Source organism: Mytilus edulis, chromosome 2, assembly GCF_963676685.1.
Source record: "Mytilus edulis chromosome 2, xbMytEdul2.2, whole genome shotgun sequence".
Classification (NCBI taxonomy): Eukaryota; Metazoa; Mollusca; class Bivalvia; order Mytilida; family Mytilidae; genus Mytilus; species Mytilus edulis.
The window spans coordinates 101,172,252-101,197,385 of NC_092345.1; the positions used below are offsets into that span (position 1 = coordinate 101,172,252).

General features: G+C 32.8%; 1 protein-coding gene across 1 annotated transcript; it reads left to right on the forward strand.

The window, feature by feature from the left end:
- Positions 1 to 255: 255 nt before the first annotated feature.
- Positions 256 to 24,113, forward strand: LOC139513722 (uncharacterized). The gene is made up of 11 exons (XM_071302468.1): positions 256 to 359; positions 2,139 to 2,172; positions 2,672 to 2,894; positions 3,210 to 3,490; positions 3,793 to 3,933; positions 4,804 to 5,016; positions 13,842 to 13,957; positions 15,311 to 15,452; positions 16,352 to 17,376; positions 20,587 to 20,878; positions 21,539 to 24,113. Exons 2-11 carry the CDS (start codon positions 2,152 to 2,154, stop codon positions 21,929 to 21,931), a joined length of 2,847 nt encoding a protein of 948 aa, XP_071158569.1. The 5' UTR covers positions 256 to 359; positions 2,139 to 2,151; the 3' UTR covers positions 21,932 to 24,113.
- The last annotated feature ends 1,021 nt before the right edge of the window (positions 24,114 to 25,134 follow it).

Below are 25,134 nucleotides of genomic sequence, written 5' to 3' on the forward strand. Positions count from 1 at the left end.
TTCACTTCATGTACATAATGCAGCCACAATGCAACACTGTGAATAATCAAAACAGTTTCTAAAAATTCAATCTTGGTATCTATGATGTGTTTATCTACCCACGAACAATTAAAGATTAAATAAAATTTTCTACCTGACAACATTGCTATAATTGAAGATCAAACAGAGACTCTGATCTAGTTTCCATTCAGCAATGACCAGAGACATAAGAACACAACTATATTTCATTAATCATATTTTTTTTAATCTGCGCCGAACACTATGTAAATACACAATGTTAAGTAGATGATATAACATCACTGTGATGGATAAGTTATCCTTTATTTATTAATGGTACAAGAAGAAGCGTCCATGTAAAGGTAAGTTCGTTTGGTCACACTATCAGATACTACACGTATAAGAAAAAACTTCATCTATTGCACGGTTTACATGTCTGTATGACAGATTTCATCCGACACTAGCTAATTTTAAATTTGAGCTCTTAACCGACTGGAAAAATAATGTCGACTTATTAATTGAAATTGGGCTTTGTACTAGCGATGCTTATTTCTAAGTCCATTGTTTGTGATTTTGTGAATTTGTTTGTTGTTTTGGGACTTATTTCAGATCTGGTCAGATTTAAACAAAACTTATCACTGACACTCGAACCAAAGGCAAAACCAATTATCTAGTTGAAGATCATTGAAAACAAAACAAAAATTCTAAAAGCTCTTCCTTCTGAAAAAAAGAAGAATAAACCATAGTTGACTACACCCCATCTTCCGCCGGATAAGCATTCCACATGGAATGTTTAACTGTCTTTCCTATCAGGGTTCATCTGCTCTTGTCCTCAGTTTCATGGTTCACTACTTGTCAAGCTTAAGGTATCGACATTAAGTTTCTCATACGCCATAAGCAGTGGGGCAAATACATTCAGTGTTCATTTGTCAACATTCTGTAAGCATTAGGTCAACTATGTCTGGTGAGTGACGTTTTTTAATGTGCACAAACCCATCTGACAGGGTTTATTTTACCGTTACCTTATTTTCATGGATCTTGACAATGTTCCATTTTTTGTGATATCTGTATCAAATTTTTTCAATAAAACTCAATCATGCTCATTTTAGCAATCGATATATCTTGGGGTGTGAACTCTGATTATTTCATAAAATGAATTTACGTGATAACAATTGTATGCTTATGATAACAGCAGTAATATTTACAATCTAATAGTTGACCTACCTTTTGACCAAATTACTAAACAATACATGATGAATCAGTATTATCAATACAGATAAATAGATGAGAATAGAAGTATTTTAAGAAACTATCGTAAACAGGTATGAATCTTCTCAACAGTCGGAATTACAGCTTGGAGTATTTCTAGTGAAGGTAAATCTAGAGTGCTTTTGACGCCGGAAATTTTGAAGTGTTGATTTCATTTTATGGATGTGCAATTCGTGTTAGAGAGACTCTCCTGTTGACAATGCGCAGCCTAGATATTGAACCGGTCATTTTTAAAAGCTGTTTATCATTTTATACTTGTAATATCCACATTCAGTAGATATTTTATTTTGATTTTTTTATACAATTCTAAGAAATGCCTTTTCAATATTTCAATGTTTATAAAACCTCCCATGATCAATTTGACTTTAGGAGGATTTGGCTTTCTTTGAGGCTCTATTTGGTCATATAACTCTTCAAATAATTCGTTTCATACACACCAACCGCATCAAAATTTGGCTTTGAGCCTTCCCGATGAGGGTAAATCCATAAAATCATTTCGGTCGCATGCAATCTATAACGCTTTGTTTTGATTACGTAAAACAATCTGTTTACGATACTACTATTGCCTATATTTTATAACCAAAATTAAAGGTAAAACAAGGATAGAGGTTAAGATATGACGACCTCGTAGCTTATAAATACGACATGTGATAGTTACTGCTGTTAAATTAAACAAAGTCAACACATTTGGCTTATAATTTTAATGAAGCAAATAAAACAAAACCGAAAAATAAAGACGATCGGATATTCCAGAATTGTAACAAAGTGCTATGTAAACAAAAGTAATATCACAGACAGATCTTTTAACTTATAATTATAGATGTATCTGACCAAAATCGTTCACGACGTTTGATTATTATTTTATCTTTCAGAACATGAAATAATATGGCAACAAAAACGTCAGTGGTGAGTCTTACTTGTTTCGATAAAAAAAGCATAAAATGCATCGTATAAACAGAACTAACAAATGGATGAGACCAGATAACATAATAACTATAGGACACCGAACAGCCCCTCACCAATAAACAAAACCCATACCACAGTCACAACAAAAGGACCTGAAATGACAAATGTCCTGAAATCCACTAAATTGAAAAGTTTAAAAAGTGATATAGCTATCATACTTCAGATCTTTTTTTTTCGATTCTTGTACATACTCGGCTTTCACATATTTGGCTTTGGGCGTTCCTGATAAAGGTAAATCCAGAAAAGTGCTTCAGACGCATGAACGTTATAAAGAGTGTTTGCATTTTTTCAAAAACAGAGACTCCATGGTTTTTGCAAACTTGGATATTCAAAACCAGCTAGCATACAAAAAAAAAAATTAAATTAAACACCAAAAATACCTAATATATTGCCTAATGCCATTCATAATACCTACACAATTCTAATTATACATTCGAAGATTGAAGGTGCTGATCTTGTGGGGCAAATCATAGAATATGATGGAAAAATAAAGCAAAAGGTGATACAAATCTATGATCATATAAAGAAGTTCATAAAAAGCAAGGAGTTTATTGGAACAGACGTAGAAGATGAAATTAAGACAGAATTCGGTGACATATTGGATAATATTGAAAAACAAAAGGAGAAAGTAATGGTAGATGAATGTCCTATAGTTATAGCAGGTAATTGATGATTTATGTTGAGATAGACCCAAGGTTATTATAATAGATGGGAATGATTCAACGGTAGATATTGAACACAATACTCCCGAAATGTGACATTTGCAATTTGGTATCAGAATATAAAGATTAAGTGATCTGGTCAATTTAACTAGAGTTCTCGAGATAGACGAGGAAAGTTGGTGGTTGGTGAATTCTTTAGTAATTTCTGGTTCCTCCTTTTCAACTTCAGAAGCAAGGTTGTTGGCTGACTCCTTTTATGCCTCTTTATGCATGATATATCTTAAAGAATAATAATAATTGCTTTAAACTGCTTAGGTGAGACGTCTGCAGGAAAAAGTAGTTTTATCAATCTGCTTTTGGGAAAGGATATCTTACCATCACAGTTACTGTCATGTACAACAACAATCTGTCGACTGAGGAACAGTGACACAGTTGGCATTGCTGTAACGGATGAAGACGATAAAAAGATAAACATTGATGTCAATTATGTTGATGACAAGGACTTTAGATTACAGCTGAAGAAATACGTCAGTCGGACATCAGATCAAGAAAACTACAAATATGTCGATATCAGTTTGCCTTTACCTTTATTAAAAGTAAGATTATATACTGTTGGAAGTCAGGTTATTTAATGACAACTCTATGCTACTGTTATCAATTCGTCTGTGTCTACAGTAATAAATAATTCAGTCTTTTTAAGTTTAACAATATCATTTTCACAAAGTTGTAACTATAGATATAACTGTAAAAAGACCTATCAAAGTACTTTAAACATTATTAGAAATATTTCACTTATTAACTTTCAAACTTACAAATTTTCGACTTCCATAAATCTGCCCTTTAGATGTATCTAATCAAGGAAAAGGGACTCTCAAATGTTTTTTATCTACTCCTGCAGAGTCATACATTAATCATAGATACACCTGGGATTGGTACTAGTCCAGAATTGAATAATCGGCTACTAGACTTTTTACCAAATGCAATGGCGTTCATTTACATAATCAACAGTAGTAATGCAGGTGGCTTGCAGGGAGATCGGGTAAGATTATGCCACTTGTATTTAGAGAAAAAGGAAATAAAAAAAACACCGAACTCCAAGGAAATTCAATGTCCCTTAACAGATGGCAAACTCAAAAACTGAAACACATCAAACGAATGGAAAACAACTGTCATATTCCTGACTTGGTACAGGCATTTCCTTATATAGAAAATATTTGATTAAGTCTGGTGTTATAGCTAGCTTAACCTCTTACTTGCATAACAGTCGAATGAAATAGAGAATGAAGGATATAAATAATGCAGGAAGCTACCGTGATAAGATGACGAGGAAATATGGTAATATCACGAAGGCTTGCATACAGTTGGTAAGATGGAGGTGGCTTACAGTGGAAATCTGGTAAGTTGTAGAAAATCGACAGGTTAAGCGAAACTCGTTTTGCACGGTCCCCATATTGTGAATCCTGACAATTAAATATTTCATAAGTGGTCAAATAGCAGATCAGGCAACGACTATACTGGTATAAAATTTAGGACCGCACCATGTCGCTAGTGAGTTCAGGTATGATTTGCATCGAGACAGTTACCCGTCAGACTTACAAAGATGGTTATAAACAGAACTTAGCGCTTACAATCGGATAAAGATCTCTATAAGAAACAACCGCTCGGTCATGGGGGAGAGTTATAGAGAGATTTGACACTGAAAAACAATTCAAACATCTTGTCAATTTTGAACAGCGGTATCCTGCTGTTGCCTTTATTTGTTAATTTGTTTATGCTGGGTTTTTTTCTTTTTTTATGGACATTTAAAATGACAACTAAGGTGTTTCTGTGTTTGATACGTATTGTGTGTGAAATTTTTATGTATAAGTTAGCTTATAATTTTGCATTAATATCGGTTATATATTTAAAGCTTTTAAAAGTCTTCGAAAGCCAAAATGATAGAGTGAAACGTACACGGATGCAAGAGTTTGACACCAAAACCGCCATATTTGTATGCAACAAATGGGAGCAAGTACCAGAAGAAGAAGAAGAGGATGTCATGAACTTTATTTGTTCTGTCTTAAAGGATAGTTGGCCAAATTTGAATGTTGAAGGACAAATATACAAGCTCAGTGTGAAAAAGGTAGTTTACTTCAATTGAAACCGGCTTTTTAGTTTTCAAATGTTCATTCAAATACTGTTAATGTATAGTTAGTAGATAAATCTCTCTCTAACTGTTCAGTTTTTGTTGAATATATATATTTTAGATATTTTTGCAAAAATTTATTATAAAAAGACATCTAAATTACTATGTTATGGGATAATTCCTGACTCACGGTGGTATGCATAAGTAATAAATGACAGAAATTGTTCACACTTTGCCAAATGTAGTATATGTTGTGATATGCTTATAACTATAGTGAAATTGATAATTCACTGAGCTTTTCTCCAAGCTACTGTTTGTGAAAAAATGATTAATTGTGTATGGATTGTACACACAAAATAGCATAAGGTGAATAGAATGTGAACTTAATGATAAGATTGATAAATAAAATACAAGAAATTAGCTCCCAGAAAATGCTTTCAGAATATCAATAGAAAAGATAGGGTCACCGTACGTTTTTCCTGCTATAACATTAAATTGCATGTAGATTTCTTTTAGACATTATACTATTTCTAAAAGAGTTACCTCCCTTAAAACGACTCTCATAAATATTTGAAAGTCAAGCTGTCATTTGTTTAAAAATTCTTTAGTATGATATGAAATTCTCATTTTCGTTTTTAATTTTAGCATACAACTTTATTTTGCTGATATTATTTATTCATCCATTCAATTATTATAGTAATTCTATTTTTTGCCTACCTGGCCCGTAGGTCCAAATGAGCTTTTCTCATCACTTGGCGTACGTCATCCGTGGTTCGTCGTCGTCATCCTTCGTCCGTCAACTTTTACAAAAATCTTCTCCTCTCAAACTGCTAGGCCAAATTTAACCAAACTTTGCCACAATTATCACTAGGGTGTTTTCAGATAAATCAGGCAATCCGTTGTTGGATTTGTACCCCTGAATTGTTATTTTTAAGGAAATTTTGCAGTTTTTGGTTATTATCTTCAATATTATAACTGTAAATAAGGCCGTTAGTTTTCTCGTTTGAATTATTTTACATTGTCATTTCGGGGCCTTTTATAGCTGACTATGCGGTATTGGCTTTGCTCATTGTTGAAGGCCGTACGGTGACCTATAGCTGTTTATTCCTGTGTCATTTTGGTCTATTGTGGAGAATTGTTTCATTCGAAATCATACCACATCTTCTTTTTTTTTATATGTACAGCAAAGTAAGATCTACAAATAAGTCAATATGACCAATATAGCCAATTGAGTTATTGCCCTTTATTGTCATTTTTTAAGAATTTTCGTAAAATCCAGGAAAACTAGTTGACTTGTCTTTTCACGGTTACCTCGGAAAATCTTCCGAAATTGAGAGAGTCTTGAATTTTTAAAGTCATATGAAACGTCAAATTAAAAAAAAATATGCATATGTTTTTTAAAACCAAATGGATAGTTTTCATTATACAACTTATGTACATATACTTTTTTTCTGAGGAAAATTCTTTAATTTGTCCACATTTAGAAGAAGTTTACTTATTTTTAATTGCTTGCTGCCAGGAAGCAATTCGCCGACATATTTTCCGTATGCATAGTGACCCAAGCGTGACCCTCCTCGTAAAAATCCGGTGATAGCAATACGCATGAATCTGTCATTAAAATAAACAATTACCTGATTGTATATGTTAAACACGTGCTAAATACCCATGCTTTTTGTTGATTATTTACTATAAGGTGACAATCGGTAAACTTCGGCTTCAAAACACGGCATTTAATGAGTAGCCATATTTATTAAATCATAACAGACAGATAGAAAAAAAGTTGACAATTATAGGATAATAATTATATTTGCGTAAAAAATGATAAAATCGTGCACAGAGGACTAAGTTTATAATATGCATTGGTTCAAGAATTGGATGAACATTATTTTTCACCAGTCAATCGTTTCTTATGACTTTAAGCTTGATCATCTGTCAATTGTTTCATTTTGTCCATTCTGTACAGTAGTGTTACGGCCAGAAATCGCCTTTAAATTGTAGCCAACAAAAGACACAAATCAATACTAAAATTTAACAATATTTATTATACAAAAGTTTACAAGAAGTATTTTACAAATATTACTGATAACTTAACTGTCAAAATATGAGTCCAATCTGTTATCTTTATCTGTATCCGGAAATCTTTCGGAATCCAATTTAAATATTACGTTCACTACTAATGTCACAATCCAGTATGATGTTGTTTGTAGAATAAAAGTGTCAATCCAAATGCTGTGAATACTAATGTCTATCAATGTCTATGTCCAAGTTTAATTATGAGAGTTTAACTTTAGTGTCTGTATATATAGTGTTGTCATGGAAAATTCTAGAACACTCTATAATGGAACATTGTGGAAAATCCTGGAAAGTTACAACGGAAGTTTCTGGAATAACGTAGAAGTTTAAATTACGCATCTTTTATAAGGATCATTCTAGAAAGTTCCAATCATTCTGTGATTGTTCCAGTGATTCCTAAACTGCACAGTTATAAGATTATTTGGTAAACAACTATCAGGCCATACAACACAAATTAGGCCAACATAAATAAACATAATAATTACAATATCATAACACCTCCCCCCTTTGTTACGGCCAGAAATCGCCTTTAAATTGTAGCCAACAGAAGACACAAATCAATACTAAAATTTAACAATATTTATTATACAAAAGTTTACAAGAAGTATTTTACAAATATTACTGATAACTTAACTGTCAAAATATGAGTCCAATCTGTTATCTTTATCTGTATCCGGAAATCTTTCGGAATCCAATTTAAATATTACGTTCACTACTAATGTCACAATCCAGTATGATGTTGTTTGTAGAATAAAAGTGTCAATCCAAATGCTGTGAATACTAATGTCTATCAATGTCTATGTCCAAGTTTAATTATGAGAGTTTAACTTTAGTGTCTGTATATATAGTGTTGTCATGGAAAATTCTAGAACACTCTATAATGGAACATTGTGGAAAATCCTGGAAAGTTACAACGGAAGTTTCTGGAATAACGTAGAAGTTTAAATTACGCATCTTTTATAAGGATCATTCTAGAAAGTTCCAATCATTCTGTGATTGTTCCAGTGATTCCTAAACTGCACAGTTATAAGATTATTTGGTAAACAACTATCAGGCCATACAACACAAATTAGGCCAACATAAATAAACATAATAATTACAATATCATAACACCTCCCCCCTTAAAAGAAGTTTTAGTGTAACAAAAACTTATCATGAATAATATGAACAAAAATACATTATATATACAAAGTGATTTAATAAGCTCTAGATAAAGCATCAGCTATTACATTATCTTTACCCTTAATATGTTTTACAATTACATCATATTCCTGTAACAATAAACTCCACCTAGTCAACCTCTGATTCTTGTTTCTCATTTTATGCATGAAGGTGAGAGGATTATGATCAGTATAAACAAGAATAGGATATACAGTGGGATTCAAATATACATCAAAATGTTGAAGTGCTGACAACATTGCAAAACACTCTTTTTCAATAGTTGAATAATTTTTCTGATGTTTATCTAATTTCTTAGAAAAATATGATATAGGTTTTTCAACATTATCATCTGTCTCTTGATATAAAACAGCTCCTATTCCTACATCGCTTGCATCAACGGCAAGTTTAAATTGTTTTTCAAAGTCTGGAGTAATCAGAACTGGACTATTAATTAAAAGTGATTTGCTATTTTCAAAAGCCTTTTGACAATTTCCGCTCCAGATAAATTTAGAATCTTTCCGTAAAAGATGAGTCAATGGTTGAACAACAGTAGCAAAATTTGAACAAAATTTTCTGTAAAATCCAATCATGCCTAAATATCTCATAAGTTGTTTTCTATTTGTAGGAGGTGGGAATTTGGAAATAGCTTCCACTTTAGCCATAATAGGTTTTACTTGACCTTGGCCAACTGTATGCCCTAAATAATCAACAGTGGCCTGACAAAATTCACTTTTACCAAGATTAACAGTCAAATTTGATTTTGACAATCTATCAAAAGTATCATACAAATGTGTTAAATGCTGTTCCCAGCTATCACTACATACAATAAGATCATCAATATACGCATAACAACAGTCTAAATCTTTTATAACATTATTGATCATTCTTTGAAATGTAGCTGGAGCACTTTTCATGCCAAATGGCATTACAGTATATTGAAATAAGCCATCTGGTGTAACAAAAGCTGATATTTCACGAGCTCTCTGTGTCAATGGAACTTGCCAATAACCTTTCAATAAATCAAATTTGCTCACAAATTTTGCTTGACCAATATTGTCAATACAATCGTCTATCCTTGGAATCGGATAGGAATCAGATTTTGAGACTGAATTTACTTTTCTGAAATCAGTCACGAAACGAAAAGTTTTATCTGGTTTTGGCACAAGGAGACAAGGAGAGCTCCATTCACTGTTACTCGGCTCAATAATATCATTGTCAAGCATATATTTAATTTCTTTTCTCATAACTTCAAGTTTGAGTGGATTGAGCCTGTAAGGATGTTGCTTAATTGGAGAAGCATCTCCTACATCAACATCATGACAAACAGCAGTGGTTTTGTTTGGCACATCTGGAAAAAGATTTTTAAAAGAAAATACCAAAGTTTTTATTTCTTCTCTACGATCAAAAGACAGATGTGCAAGTTTTGAATCTAAATTTGACAAAATTTCTGAATTTTTCAATCTAACTGTCTCTTCCATAGTGTTACAACTAAAAGTTGGTTCAATTACATCTGGTTTGTCATGATTGTTCTCAAATTTAACCATGCCTAAAGTGGCAACTGGTTTACTATCACATAGTACATTAGTACGCTCAAAATATGGTTTTAACATATTAATATGACACACTCTATTTTGTTTGCGCCGACCTGGAGTTTTTACAATATAATTCAAGTCATTGATTTTACTCTCTTTTGTATAAGGACCACAATATTTAGCCTGTAAAGGATGTCCAGGGACAGGCAGAAATACAAGTACGCTATCACCAGGCTCAAAAACTCTATCCCTGGCATCTTTATCATACCAAATTTTCATCTTGCTCTGTACATTTTTTAAGTTTTTCTGAGCAATTTGACAAGCAGTATACAATTTTTCTTTAAATCTAGATACATAGTCTAAAAGATTCAAGTCAGTATGTTCAGTAAGCCACTTTTCCTTAATCAATTTTAACGGTCCCCTTACAGTATGGCCAAATACCAACTCAAAGGGACTAAATCCAAGGGATTCTTGAACAGCCTCTCGGACTGCAAAAAGTAGAAAGTGAACTCCATCATCCCAGTCTCTGTCAAATTGAAGACAAAAAGTTCTAATCATGTTCTTCAATGTTTGATGAAAACGTTCTAAGGCACCTTGAGATTCTGGATGGTACGCACTTGATCTATACTGAGCAATCCCTAACTGGTACACGACTTGCTGAAATAATCCTGACATGAAATTTGATCCTTGGTCGGACTGTATAGACTTAGGAAGTCCTACTAATGTGAAAAATTTGATAAGTGCTTTGACTATAGTAGGTGTCTTGATATTTCTTAGCGGAATAGCCTCAGGAAAGCGAGTGGATGTACACATGATTGTCAATAAATAAGCATTTCCAGTTTTGGTCTTTGGTAAAGGTCCAACGCAGTCAATTAGAACTCTGCTGAAAGGTTCGTCAAAGGCTGGAATAGGCAGAAGTGGTGCTGGTGGTATTTTCTGGTTAGGCATACCAACAACCTGGCATATATGACAGGATTTGCAGTATTCTGCAACATCATTTCTAAGTCTTGGCCAGTAGAAATGCTGCAAGATCTTAAGGCAAGTCTTTCTTATACCTAAGTGTCCAGCCAAGGGGTTGTCATGGGCAAGACCAATAATTTCTTGCCTATAAACTTTAGGCACCACCACTTGGTATACCACTCTCCATTCCTCCTCTGGGATAGCATCAGGAGGCCTCCACTTCCTCATTAAAATACTGTCCTGATGGTAATAGCATTCGGCCACTTTGTCTGCTTCCTCCTGTGGTTGAGCCCTCTGGCTGAGCTGAAGAACCTCAGGGTCTTTATGTTGTTCTTCGAATAAATTCTTTCGGTCTAATGAATGGCTGTTTACGTCTGGCCATGGCATAATAACATTCTTGTTAACACTAGGTGGTCTTAATATGGCCTTTTCTGAGCTACCAGGACCTTCAATGTCGGCTAGGAAAGTGTCAGAAAGGTCCATGTAATCAAACTTGTCTTCTTGCAAATTCTCATCTTGTTGTTTTCTAGCCATCGCCCTGGTAACAACACAAGCTGGATACAATTCAGCATCATCTTCAGGTGATTTAACATCCACCACTGGTTCACTGGTAACAATTGGTTCAGCAACCACTTTGTTCCTAGCTAGATCATTTCCTAGCAATAATGTAACACCCTCAACAGGGAGATTAGGACGAACACCCACAATAACTGGTCCAGTTATCAAATCTGACTTCAGATAAATACGATGAAGAGGAACATCTATACAACCCAACTCTACACCTTGTAACAAAAGGGAGGCACCAACAGAAGTCTTCTCGGACAAAGGCAACACACCTTCTAACAATAAAGACTGAGAAGCTCCAGTGTCCCGTAAAATCTTAATAGGCTGAAGAGTGGTATCATCAACAATAGAAATAAACCCATCAGAAATAAAGGGTTTATATTCCTCCATGTAATCACAAAAACTGGACTTAAAAGCCTGACTCGCAGGACATTCCAACGTACTGGTAATATAAGGTGTCGTACAAGCACTGGACTTCGGCTTATTATCTCGTTCATTCTTCTTCTGGAGTCTAAAACAATCAGCCATCAGGTGACCAATCTTCTTACAATAAGCACAAGTCAGTGACTTCTTCTCAAAAGTATCAAATTTTGGACTAGACATATTATAACTGGACTGACTCTTATTCTGTGGAACAGGCTTACTATCAGTACGCTCAGTGCTTTGATTTTTGTAATTTCCACTGGAAGTATTAACATTTTGACTCTTGAAACTTCTTTTATGTGAAAGAGGATAATTATCTGAAATTACAGCCGCATCATGTATTGACTCAACAGTTTTGTCGTCTAAATGTGTTTTTAATTCTGAATGAACACATTGTTTAAACTCTTCTAATAACATCAATTGTCTTAGTTGATCAAAATTGTTTTTTGTTTTCTTTGAAGTAAGCCATTTATCAAATAGATCTTCTTTTTCCCGAGCAAATTCCACATAGGTTTGCGAATCAAACTTTTTATAAGATCTAAATTTCTGTCTATATGCTTCTGGTACTAGCTCATAGGCTTTCAAAATTTCCTGTTTCACAGTGTCATAATCAGAACTTTTTTCTGATGGAAGTGCGGAGTATATTTCAGCTGCCTTACCCTCAAAAACACTTTGCAGCATCGTAGTCCAATACGGCATTGGCCATTTCAAATTATTAGCAATTTTCTCAAACTGTGGAAAATATTTATCAACTGTTTTTTCACAAAATTTCGGAACCAAACGTATATTTTTTGCTGCATCAAAATAATCTGATTTTGACTGGACTTTAGTGTTGCTTTCTTCTTTGACCATTTCAATTTTCAGTTTTTCCATCTCTAGCCTTTCTCTCATTTCAAGTTCTTTTAATTTTAATTCATCTTCTTTTATTTTCTCCCTCTCCTTCATTTCCAGTTCTTTTAATTTAAATTCATCTTCTTTTTCTTTTCTCTCTATTTCCAACCTTTCCTTCATTTCCAGTTCTGCTTGTTTTAATTTAAATTCATCTTCTTTTCTTTTCTCCATCTCCTTCATTTCCAATTCTTTTAGTTTGAGTTCATGTTCTAATTCAAGCTGTTTTAATTTAAAGGCGTCAATATTTTCGACCTTAAGTTCAAGAGCCTCTTCACCTAAAATTTCTGCGTCAACTAATTTGTCTATAACCAAATTTTTTATAATTTGTTTTCTCATAGATACTTTAAAAACTAATTTCAGTTCTTTAGCAAGCAACACTAATTCCTCTTTCTTTAAATTATCAAAACTCTCCAGGTCTGGCGTTTTCAAAAATTTACCAGCATCAAATGCCATTTTGTAGAATTTTGTTGGCTAGTTATAATAAAAATATTAAATAAATTTTGAAAAAGATATTTTCGTTCTCCCGGACGAGCCCCCAATTTCTGTTACGGCCAGAAATCGCCTTTAAATTGTAGCCAACAAAAGATCAATACTAAAATTTAACAACATTTATTATACAAAAGTTTACAAGAAGTATTTTACAAATATTACTGATAACTTAACTGTCAAAATATGAGTCCAATCTGTTATCTTTATCTGTATCCGGAAATCTTTCGGAATCCAATTTAAATATTACGTTCACTACTAATGTCACAATCCAGTATGATGTTGTTTGTAGAATAAAAGTGTCAATCCAAATGCTGTGAATACTAATGTCTATCAATGTCTATGTCCAAGTTTAATTATGAGAGTTTAACTTTAGTGTCTGTATATATAGTGTTGTCATGGAAAATTCTAGAACACTCTATAATGGAACATTGTGGAAAATCCTGGAAAGTTACAACGGAAGTTTCTGGAATAACGTAGAAGTTTAAATTACGCATCTTTTATAAGGATCATTCTAGAAAGTTCCAATCATTCTGTGATTGTTCCAGTGATTCCTAAACTGCACAGTTATAAGATTATTTGGTAAACAACTATCAGGCCATACAACACAAATTAGGCCAACATAAATAAACATAATAATTACAATATCATAACAGTAGGCATTATATACGACCTCATCAGCCCCATCGTCTGAATTATGTTAGTACTTGGACTGGGTTTTTTTTTATACAGGAAAGGGATAGAAAACGGGAAGGATTGGATTTTACAGAAAACTTCAAACGTTTGATGTCTGGAATAGAAAAGTTAATACCTGCCAGTTTGGAAACAAGAATAACAAGGCATACAAGGTAACTGACAATGGTACAACAAAAGACAGAAAGAAACATGTTTTTAGGTTATTGATTCTTTAAGGCACCCGGCCGTCTCGCTCCTTTTATATCCTGTAATAACGTTAGCTTTGTTTTCAACTTTGTTTTGTATCTTCTCAATCAGTTTTTGAGATTTCAAAATATGTGAAATGTACTTATGTTCCCGGAATTTCCTTCACAGGAGAATCAGCTGCCAAATTCATGTTCATCAATTTGGCTCAAATTCTCATATTTTATTAATAACGTGCTGAAACGTATATTCACATAATATAATTTCTACAATCAACAATTTATGATGAATAGACTCGATAATATTTATAAGCATTTCGTATGTATTTGTGTCAAGACACCATCTAAATACAATCGAAGTGACCTCCGGAGACCAATAAAATATAAAATAAAAATAGATACCAAACACGTGCAATTGTACTGTTTTACCTGAATAAGAATGAATTTTCGCGGATCGAATCAGTCAACCAAATGGTTTCTACTTGTTTCACGTTCTATTTTGACATTCTTGTCGTTTTAATAGCTTAACACGTCTAGTTTTGGCGTAAACCATCCCTAACTAAGTGGTTAAATTAATGGTCACAGGAATCAATGAGGTCGAATTATTTATTTGCAAGTGAATAACTTATTGACGATATTTTTTTATGTTATTTTGACAAAACTGAACCAAACTTGCTGCTAAAAGCGTATCATTATTTCACTTTTCTCTTTCATTTATGATTGAACAAAGAAATCATATATTTTTTATATATCTCATTTCTTTCGCTTCTTTTGACTTTAATTATATTTAAAATAGAATTTCAACAAAAATATTAAATGTCCAAACAGTAGACAACTACCAATCTGTAAAGCTTCTTTGCTCTGTTGTCATCTCTGTCAGACTTATTTGTAAATATATTTGACTTTTCAATTAAGTTCTCTTCGCCTGTCTGTAATGAATCAAGTTAACAGAGTTTTGAAAATTTGTCACGTTAACCAATTATATCTGTTTAACTTGCTCACCCACATTTGTCAATATAACGAATCTATCAACAATTGTCATACAAGTTGAAGGTTTACCTAGATATTAAACCAGGGTTAAACCACAGTTTTCTTCACAAAAATGCATGTACCAAGTTAGTTATATGACAGTAGTTTTACACTTGTGTTGTTTGATATGGTCGAGCGTTTGTCAGATTGTATGGAATTCTCGTTGTTGAACTATGAGTTCGATATTTTGGTTCATATTGTTTTCCCATGGAATCAAACCATGATTTCATAGTAAAAAAGAACATGTTAATTTGTATATGTACTTGTCGTTTTATATCAATATTTTCAAAACAGGTGGCAAACTATGATAATGCAGAAGATATTAAGTAGAACTATATCTCGGATACGTTTATCGAAAAAGACTAATGACGAAAAGCAAGCAATTAAAGCACGCATCGAAAACCAAGTGAAAAATGTGAAACCACAGCTTAAACAGGCAAGTATACCCATTGACTTTGAATAGTTTACAAGTTAATGTTAGTGTTGAGTAAGTTTCAAAGGAACCACTTTTAATACGTCATGGCATTTGGTATGTAGGTAAAAGATTCTTTGATATTTCTCTTTTCCATAGAATTTAGTTGGCCCTGCAAACTCAGTAATGGGTTATTGACTTTGAATATGTTTACATGTGTAAATATGGCAATGTTATTTTTAATCATTTTCATTATAAAATCAAAATTTATTCCTTTATTAGTAATAATGATTTTCTGTATGGCATAATTCTACCTTTACATATTAAAAGTATTATGAATTTTGGTTAAAAAAAAATAATTCTGCAAATGAAGGGATCTGATGTAAAGGCTTATTTGTTTGACAGGTTTGGTATTGAACATAATGTACTAACATATGAAGCCACAAGTAGTTAACTGATGTTATATTTGGATCTACATAATTAGAGGCGACACTAGTTTACCGATGTTCTTTTTTGGTTAATTTGATAAAAAAAATACAAATAAAGGTAAAACCTGAGTCACATGAAATTTAACAAGGAGGAGACATGTTGCGTCGACAGAGTATGGATATTATTCTAATAACGCAACATTCAACACATGAATTAAGACTCTAGTCGATACTCTACCATCAAAGAATATGGAAATTTGGGGATTTATCAAATCAGACAATTTTTCTTATGAACTAAGACATAGAAAAGTCTCTCTAAGACTAACACATATCGTATAGAGAAATATTTAGTATTTATGTCAAATATATCAATGTTATTATTAAAGTTTGCTATTTTTTAATTATTCTGCCATTAAGACGGTTTTAGTCAAGCGTAGAAGCAATGTGGAGACTAAGAATGGCGTGACAATCATGTAGATATTGATCATATTTTAGATAAAAAGATCCATTATTGAACAGGCCAGTGAGAAATGCGCATCAATATCGAAAGAGTTGTACACATACTTGAATAAAAAAGAAACAACAGACCGTATGTTCAAATTTTCTGTCCACGAATATCCAACTGGAAGATATCAATGGTTTATTAAAGACAAAGCGAAAGATCTTATTCTTGGTAGGATTAACGCTGAAACCCGTGAATGGTGTAGAATGAACATGGTAGAAAATATCAATGTAGAACTGAAAGCAATTTTACAGGAAAGCTTTAGTAAGGTTCATTCAGAAATGGAAGAAGGGAGAAAAGAGTTAAGTGAATTTGAAATATCTCTTGATAAGAGATACTCCTTTGACAAATCTACCAGGGATAGAAATTTTCTTGACGATTTTGAGGATACTGTTTTATCTTGGCCAATCTTGCCAATAGCTTTCCCATTGTCTTTCGTTATAACAGCAGTTCTGACGCCTCTTTTGATACCATTGGTAATAAAAGATATTATTGATAAGCTTGATCGGCATGGGTACAACGAAAATAAACAGGAACAAATGCAGAAATGGTGCTTAGAATTTCTTAAAGAATACAACCAACAAAGTATACAAAAGCTGATAGAAGAAACTTATCTTGATGATTTTATTACAAGAGTTAAGCATTTAACAGATTATGTTATACCAAAACGAATTGAAGCTGATGAAAAATATATTCATCACATCATAGAAGACCTGCGTAACTCTAGTCTTATCAGTCGGCAATACAGGCCATTAGAAAACAGGTGCATGTTCATACTGGGAATGATAATGTTGTTAGATATCGATTTAGAGTTTTCCGGTTTCAAGCATTCGGACGAATATATTGAAACTCATAATACTGCAGATACAGAAATTGGTAGAGGAGCGTTTTCAGATGTTTACTCAACAGAAATTCTCATAGCAAACAAATATAAGAAGGCAGCCGTTAAAACTTTAAGGCAACCGTTAGAGGGAAACGAAGAAAGTTACATTCAGCTAGCAGAAGTTCATAATTTAAGGTAATTACTATGACTAAAGGTAGATGTGAAGGCTATTTTACAACAAACTTATATATACTACAAGACTACAGTCATATACAGTTCAGTTCGGTTAATGTGTTTTATTATTTGATTTTGATATTTGATTAGGGACTTACCGTTTTTAATTTTCCTCGGAGTTCAGTTTTTTTGTGAATTTTTTCGTCAAAGATTACTAAGATTTGCCTTCAAAACATAATTCTAGCGCTATCAAACTCCGTTCTATACCTTGTCTTTTTAAATTTTTGATAATCTGTTAGCGGTCAGACACATTTTAAATGAAATTGAAAATGGAAATGGGAACATAAAGAGACAACAACCCTACTAAAGAGCAGACAGCAGCCGAAGGCAAACAAAAGGTCTTCAAAGCAGCGAGATTCTCCAGCACCTGGAGGCGTGCTGCAACTGGCCTCTTAACAAAAATGTATACTGGTTCAGTGATAATGGACGTTATTCTAAACTCCGAAATATACACAAGAAACTAAAATTAAAAATCATACAAGACTAACAAAGGCCAGAGGCTTCTGACTCGGAACAGGCACAAAAATGCAGGGTTAAACATGTTTTTTTATATATCTCGTTAGGGGCTTAGTGTAAGACCATCATAAAATATATGAGAAGTACATAACCCTTATCATGCATACAACTGGTTTTATAATAAATGTGCTTACTTTCGATGCAAAGACCCTTTAAGTGATTCAATATTACATTCAAAATATGCAACCTGTAATGACCTGACAACAGTATCGTAACTATATCCCCTCTCAATAAGTGTGTTTAAAGGTTTTGTTAGCTTTTTAGGTGAATGCCACTATTTTTGTGCTTTGTAAAGAATATTACCATAAAAATGTCAAATACTTGAACGTACAAGATATCTGCATTTATTTGACCATTAAACTTTGCGTTGTTCATATAACTCGTGGTTTTTCGTACGAATCGGAAGAACTGCGCCAGTTATTTTCTTTTAATTTCATCTTATTTATTGTACAGAACCTCGCACTTTCTTTACAGCCTTTATAATATTTGACAATCAAGTACAATTTCACCCTGCACTCACATTATTTTTGCTTTGAATAAAATTCTAGCATGAATACTATATCGAACTAAACAATTATGTATGAATTGTTTTAATGATATAGAAATAATAACTTATGATAAGATATAAATGACTAACGACTTATTCCACAATGTTTGACATTTTTACCTATTACACCTGTTTGTTTTAATAACGCGTTGAAGTTAACATTATGGAATTCTTAACGACTTTCATAGTGTAAGTTAAAGGGTTATGTTACTATAAAACCAGGTTTAATTCCACCATTTTCTACATAAGCTTATGTCTGTTCCAAGCTTAGAGTATGACAGTTGTTCTCCGTTCGTATGATGTGTTTGAGCTTTTGATTTTGCTACGTATTAAGGAAGTTTCAAGTTAGAATATTTCTTTAGAGTTCGGTATTTTTGTTATTTTACTTTTTCTCAAATGAAATACAGTACCAGATCTTTAAACCTTTTCGGTAGTCTATGGTGAATGTTACGTTTGTATGAATAAATGACAAGAAATGGCTGATTGAGTTATGTTGCTGTTATCTTCGACCAGTAAAAAAGTATGGTTTCCAAGTAAAAATCGAGAAAAATGTGCAAATAAGTTAATTGAATTACATTGTACTATGTATTTAATGTTTTTTAGCCGGTTTTGCCATACCAACATCGAAGAACTGTATGGTATATCACATTGTACTATGTATTTAATCTTTTTAGACGGTTTTGCCATACAAACATCGTAGAACTGTATGATATATCCCATTGTATTATATATTTAATCTTTTTTAGACGGTTTTGCCATACAAACATCGTAGAACTGTACGGTATATCATATTGTACTATATATTTAATGTTTTTAGACGGTTTTGCCATACAAACATCGTAGAACTGTACGGTATATCACATTGTACTATATATTTAATCTTTTTTATACGGTTTGCCATACAAACATCGTAGAACTGTACGGTATATCACATTGTACTATATATTTAATCTTTTTTAGACGGTTTTGCCATACCAACATCGTAGAACTGTATGGTATATCACATTGTACTATATATTTAATCTTTTTTAGACGGTTTTGCCATACAAACATCGTAGAACTGTACGGTATATCATATTGTACTATATATATAATGTTTTTAGACGGTTTTGCCATACAAACATCGTAGAACTGTACGGTATATCACATTGTACTATATATTTAATCTTTTTTATACGGTTTTGCCATACAAACATCGTAGAACTGTACGGTATATCACATTGTACTATATATTTAATCTTTTTTAGACGGTTTTGCCATACCAACATCGTAGAACTGTATGGTATATCACATTGTACTATATATTTAATGTTTTTTAGACGGTTTTGCCATACAAACATCGTAGAACTGTACGGTATATCACATTGTACTATATATTTAATCTTTTTTATACGGTTTTGCCATACCAACATCGTAGAACTGTATGGTATATCACATTGTACTATATATTTAATCTTTTTTAGACGGTTTTGCCATACAAACATCGTAGAACTGTACGGTATATCACATTGTACTATATATTTAATCTTTTTTATACGGTTTTGCCATACCAACATCGTAGAACTGTATGGTATATCACATTGTACTATGTATTTAATCTTTTTTAGACGGTTTTGCCATACAAACATCGTAGAACTGTATGGTATATCCCATTGTACTATATATTTAATCTTTTTAGACGGTTTTGCCATACAAACATCGTAGAACTGTACGGTATATCATATTGTACTATATATTTAATGTTTTTTAGACGGTTTTGCCATACAAACATCGTAGAACTGTATGGTATATCACATTGTACTATATTTTTAATCTTTTTAGACGGTTTTGCCATACAAACATCGTAGAACTGTACGGTATATCATATTGTACTATATATTTAATGTTTTTTAGACGGTTTTGCCATACAAACATCGTAGAACTGTATGGTATATCACATTGTACTATATTTTTAATCTTTTTAGACGGTTTTGCAATACAAACATCGTAGAACTGTACGGTATATCATATTGTACTATATATTTAATGTTTTTTAGACGGTTTTGCCATACAAACATCGTAGAAATGTATGGTATATCACATTGTACTATATATTTAATCTTTTTTAGACGGTTTTGCCATACCAACATCGTAGAACTGTATGGTATATCATACAAATGTGACAAAGAAGGCACAAAATATCTTCAGATTTTTATGGAGCTATGTGACAACAGCTTAGATAACATTATTTTGAACGACGCAAATCGTAACTGGCAGCCGTGCTGTATGTTTGAAAATTTAGAAGAATGCCAAGAAGCATTTGATTTTTTCATCACGATATTATTAGACATATGTCGTGGCCTTTTGTATATTCATAACAAAGGATTTGTACATCGTGATTTGAAACTATCCAATATTCTGGTAAGTAAGCTTATGCGATTATCATTTTACCAAAACATTAATTTTGCATAGCAAATGCAAATGCGTGAATACGCCAAATCGAGAGAAGCCAGTATAAATTGAAACAGTATTTTTGATGTAATGTCATATTTGTGCAATTTATTTAGATGAAGATATTTTGTATTTTATCTTAAAAAATTCTAAACGAAAATTCCCTAACCAAATAGCAAAATCAAAAGCTGAAACACATCAAATGAATGGATAACAACTGTTATATTGCTGAATTGATACAGTCTTTTTCTTATATAGAAAATGGTGGTTATGTAGATAATGGTTGATTACACCTGGTTTTATACTGCTAGCTCAAACTCATCAATTGTTTATGGACGACTTGTGGTGTGCCAAAAAAGCATGTGACAGACAATTATTTGATGCATCTATTGGGCATTTTGTATTTTTATTTTTCACTTCAAACCAAATATTGGAAAACTTTGAATATGAAACGTTAGAGAAAAGGCCACCCAACCCTTAATGAATATTGATATTGAAAATTATTTAAAATTGACATCTGAAACCGAAGCAGCATTTTATCGTTTGTTGCTTATTACAACTTACACATTTAACATCATGTTAATATCTTTCTATCTAAAAAATGAAATTTTTTTTATTTTTATTTTACAGATAAAAGATGGGAGGGTAAAGATAGCTGATATGGACGTTGCTAAGGAGGTTTCATATATCTTAGGCACATTGACTGGTTCCCCAACTACCATAGCACCTGAAGTATATTGCGGAAAGCTTTACGGAACTGAGGCTGACATATACAGTCTTGGAATCATAATGTGGGAAATGTGGTATTGTGAGGCAGCTTATTCCACAATGGAATATAACTGTTTAAATATGCACGAGTTTGCTGATTGCATAAAAGAAGGCAAACGCCCGACTTTTAACACTGGCTTTGTGCCTCCATCTGAATTGAAACATATGATTGAAACATGTTGGAGTCCAAATCCAAGTGTTAGACCATCAGCAGAAAACGTTTTTGTGGAACTTTCTTCGTTGATGAGATTATGATATAGTTTATTGCAATCTCAATTGTTTCTGTAATACATAATTACTATACATAGACCTACTGTTACATTTCTATTTTTATTTTAAAACTCACAAAATTAATATAAATTAATTATTTTTTATTTTGATATAGCTGTATCGTCTTTTTGATAAGCATGTACATTAAAAACAAATGTGCAATTTTCACATATAATCCGGCTGGCCACGTCATTACTGGAGACCTTAGCATTGTCAATATTACTTCCCTACGAAATTTGTTATCCGAAGGTCCGATATAACGTGACCTTGAATCCAGCAATTGGAAAAACAACTTCAAAATACTGATGGATTCAGTCGAGGATTATGCCAGGCAAAAGGCAAAACGCGAGAATACTCTTCCGAATAGATTAAGGCTGTGAGGTCGTTGACACAAATCCGAATTAAGAAACTGAATGGGTCTATCAATACCTACGCTACGTCAATTTTTAAAGATCCAAATGTTGCAAAACACTTGTCCTGCCTCCATGACAAATATGTTGTTGTCCCCGCAGATAAAGCCCCAAACAACATCGTTTTCGTGTGTAAATATCATTACATAAACTGCTTGACACATGAATTAGGTATTGACAATTCACTTGGAAACTCAACATACACCCTCACGACACTTACCAAAGATGAAATCATGGATAATCATAGGCCTGTTCTATGTTCCTTTGGAATTTCAACCAAAGATAAAGAACTGGATCTTCCATCCCTGTAATGGATACATAAACTACATAAGTGTCCTCACAAACAACGATATATTGCTGGGTCTTCCAAGTGCTCCACGAAACCTCTTTCTAAATTATTAACATCTATTTTATCAGCAATCAAAACCGGGCTCCAAAGTTATTGTGAAACTGCCTATTATAGAGGTAGTGTGAATCAGATGTAGATACTAAAAAAAAAGATCTTTTAGAGTACATACAATCTAAAATTCTCTCATCTTGCAATTATATTAAAACATTTGACTTTTCGACACTTTTTACAAGTATTCCCGTTCCAAACTAAAACACAAATTGAAAGAGTTGGTATTACTGTGTTTCATTAAAAAGAATGGCGAACGTAGATACAATTATCTTGTCTTAGGGAGGGATAAATCCTACTTTGTAAAGAATCACTCGGATTTAAAAAAAAAATCTCTGAAATTGACGTTATCAAGATGCTTAATTTCTGGATTGACAACATATTTGTTACGTTGGAGGCCGTTTTTGACGTGTTTTTTAACAGACTGTCGGAATTCCAATGAGAATCAATTGTACCACTCTGATTGTCGACTTGTTTCTTTATTATTATGAGGATGACTTCATACAGAAACTTCTTACGAAGAAAGATAAGAAGTTAGCCATATCCTTTAACTTGACGTTCCGCTATATAGATGATGTTCTCTCACTAAATAATACAAAATTTGGTGAATATGTTGAACGAATCTATCCCATCGAACTAGAGATAAAGGATACTACCGATACAGTTAAGTCTGCATCATATTTTGACCTACATCTAGACATTGACAATGAGGGTCGGTTGAAAACAAAGTTTTACGACAAAAGAGATGATTTCAGCTTCCGAATTGTGAACTTTCCATTCCTATGTAACAAAATTCAAGCAGCGCCTGCAAACGAAGTACATATCTCCCAATTGATATGATATTTCCTTTACAGAGGATTGCTGCTCACAAGGAAGCTATTAAACCAAGTGTTCCAAATGGTGCAGTTGCAATCATCTCTTCGTTAATTTTACGGACGCCATCACGAGTTGGTTGACCGTTATGGAATTACCGTTTCACATATGATATCGGATATGTTCCTTATGTCGTAACTACAATACCCTTCCCTTTTCAAGAATGTGACCTACCGAATTAGACTTTTTACCGAATTTGTAATAACATAAGCAACACGAAGGGTGTCACATGTTGAGCGGGATCTGCCTACCCTTCCGGAGCAACTGAGATCACCCCCAGATTTTAGTGGGTTTCGTCTTGCTTAGTCTTAAGTTTTCTATATTGACGTCTCTTCTGTAATATTATTTGTCTGTTTGTCATTTTATTTTTAGCCATTGCGTTGTCAGTTAATTTCAATCTATGAGTTTGACTGTCCCTCTGGTATCTTTCGTCCCTCTATTTTAATGATATACATGCTGTTAAAATATATGTATCAGAATTAAAGAATTTAATTGGGAATAAAGAACTTGTTTTGTGGCACCAATTTATTAGTATTAGACGAGATTAAGGTCTGTACTTATTATTTCATTTTCACTTTCTTCGATGAAAATCTTAATTTATTTTACAAAGAATAGGTCTTTAGAGTAGCATTTTGTTTGTGTTTTAAAGAAGATCATTGTCATAGAAAATTCATCTGACTTTTTAAAAATATTCATTCCAAGCTATATGTTAATTTTTAAATTAATTGATTACTAGTAGCTTACACATTCAATTCCCTTAATATATATACATTTAAGAAGAAATTACTCCAATTTTCCAATTGTGAACATTTTTTCCCCGCTGTACTCCAGTTGGGATTATGATCAAAGTGCATTTTTTTCTCACATAAACAATATTCAAGAGTTTCATTTCCTATCAAAATGTATTTGGTAGATGTTTGCTTTTACAATTGAAAGGACGGTATTTGTATCATACATTTGTAATAATGATTTAGTTTCAGAAAAAAAAATTGTAACTTTTCCAGGAATTTGTTAACCACATCTTTCTATATACATTGTTAACAGTCTAGTCTCATTGAGGATTGGCTGTCATATTTTTGCTGGTTTTTTTTTTAGAAATAACAAAAAATTGTGGTGCACACTGAATAACGCGTGTAGTTTCTTAAAAGTTTGATGGGCGTCATACATTGAAGACCTATTTGTGACCTTCTGCTGTTGTCTGCTCTAGGGTCAGGTTGTTGTCTCTTTGAAACATTCCCCATTTTCATTCTCAATTTTATATAGACACAAGACCGCAAATTAGTTTCAATAGCCGAAGGAACTGTGATGGTTAAAGTGGACCACAAATTTCTTACAAGAACTCTTCAGCGGCACATGTATTCATCCGTTCGTTTTAGGTAAGGTTCAAATTACTAATTTTTGTTTTCTGTATTGTGAGATGGTGTCCCATAGAAAGACATACCCAAAATCGCTCTTTTTTGGAGTTTCAGTATCTTGGGTCATTTATTTAATTAGCCAGTATCCCTCAT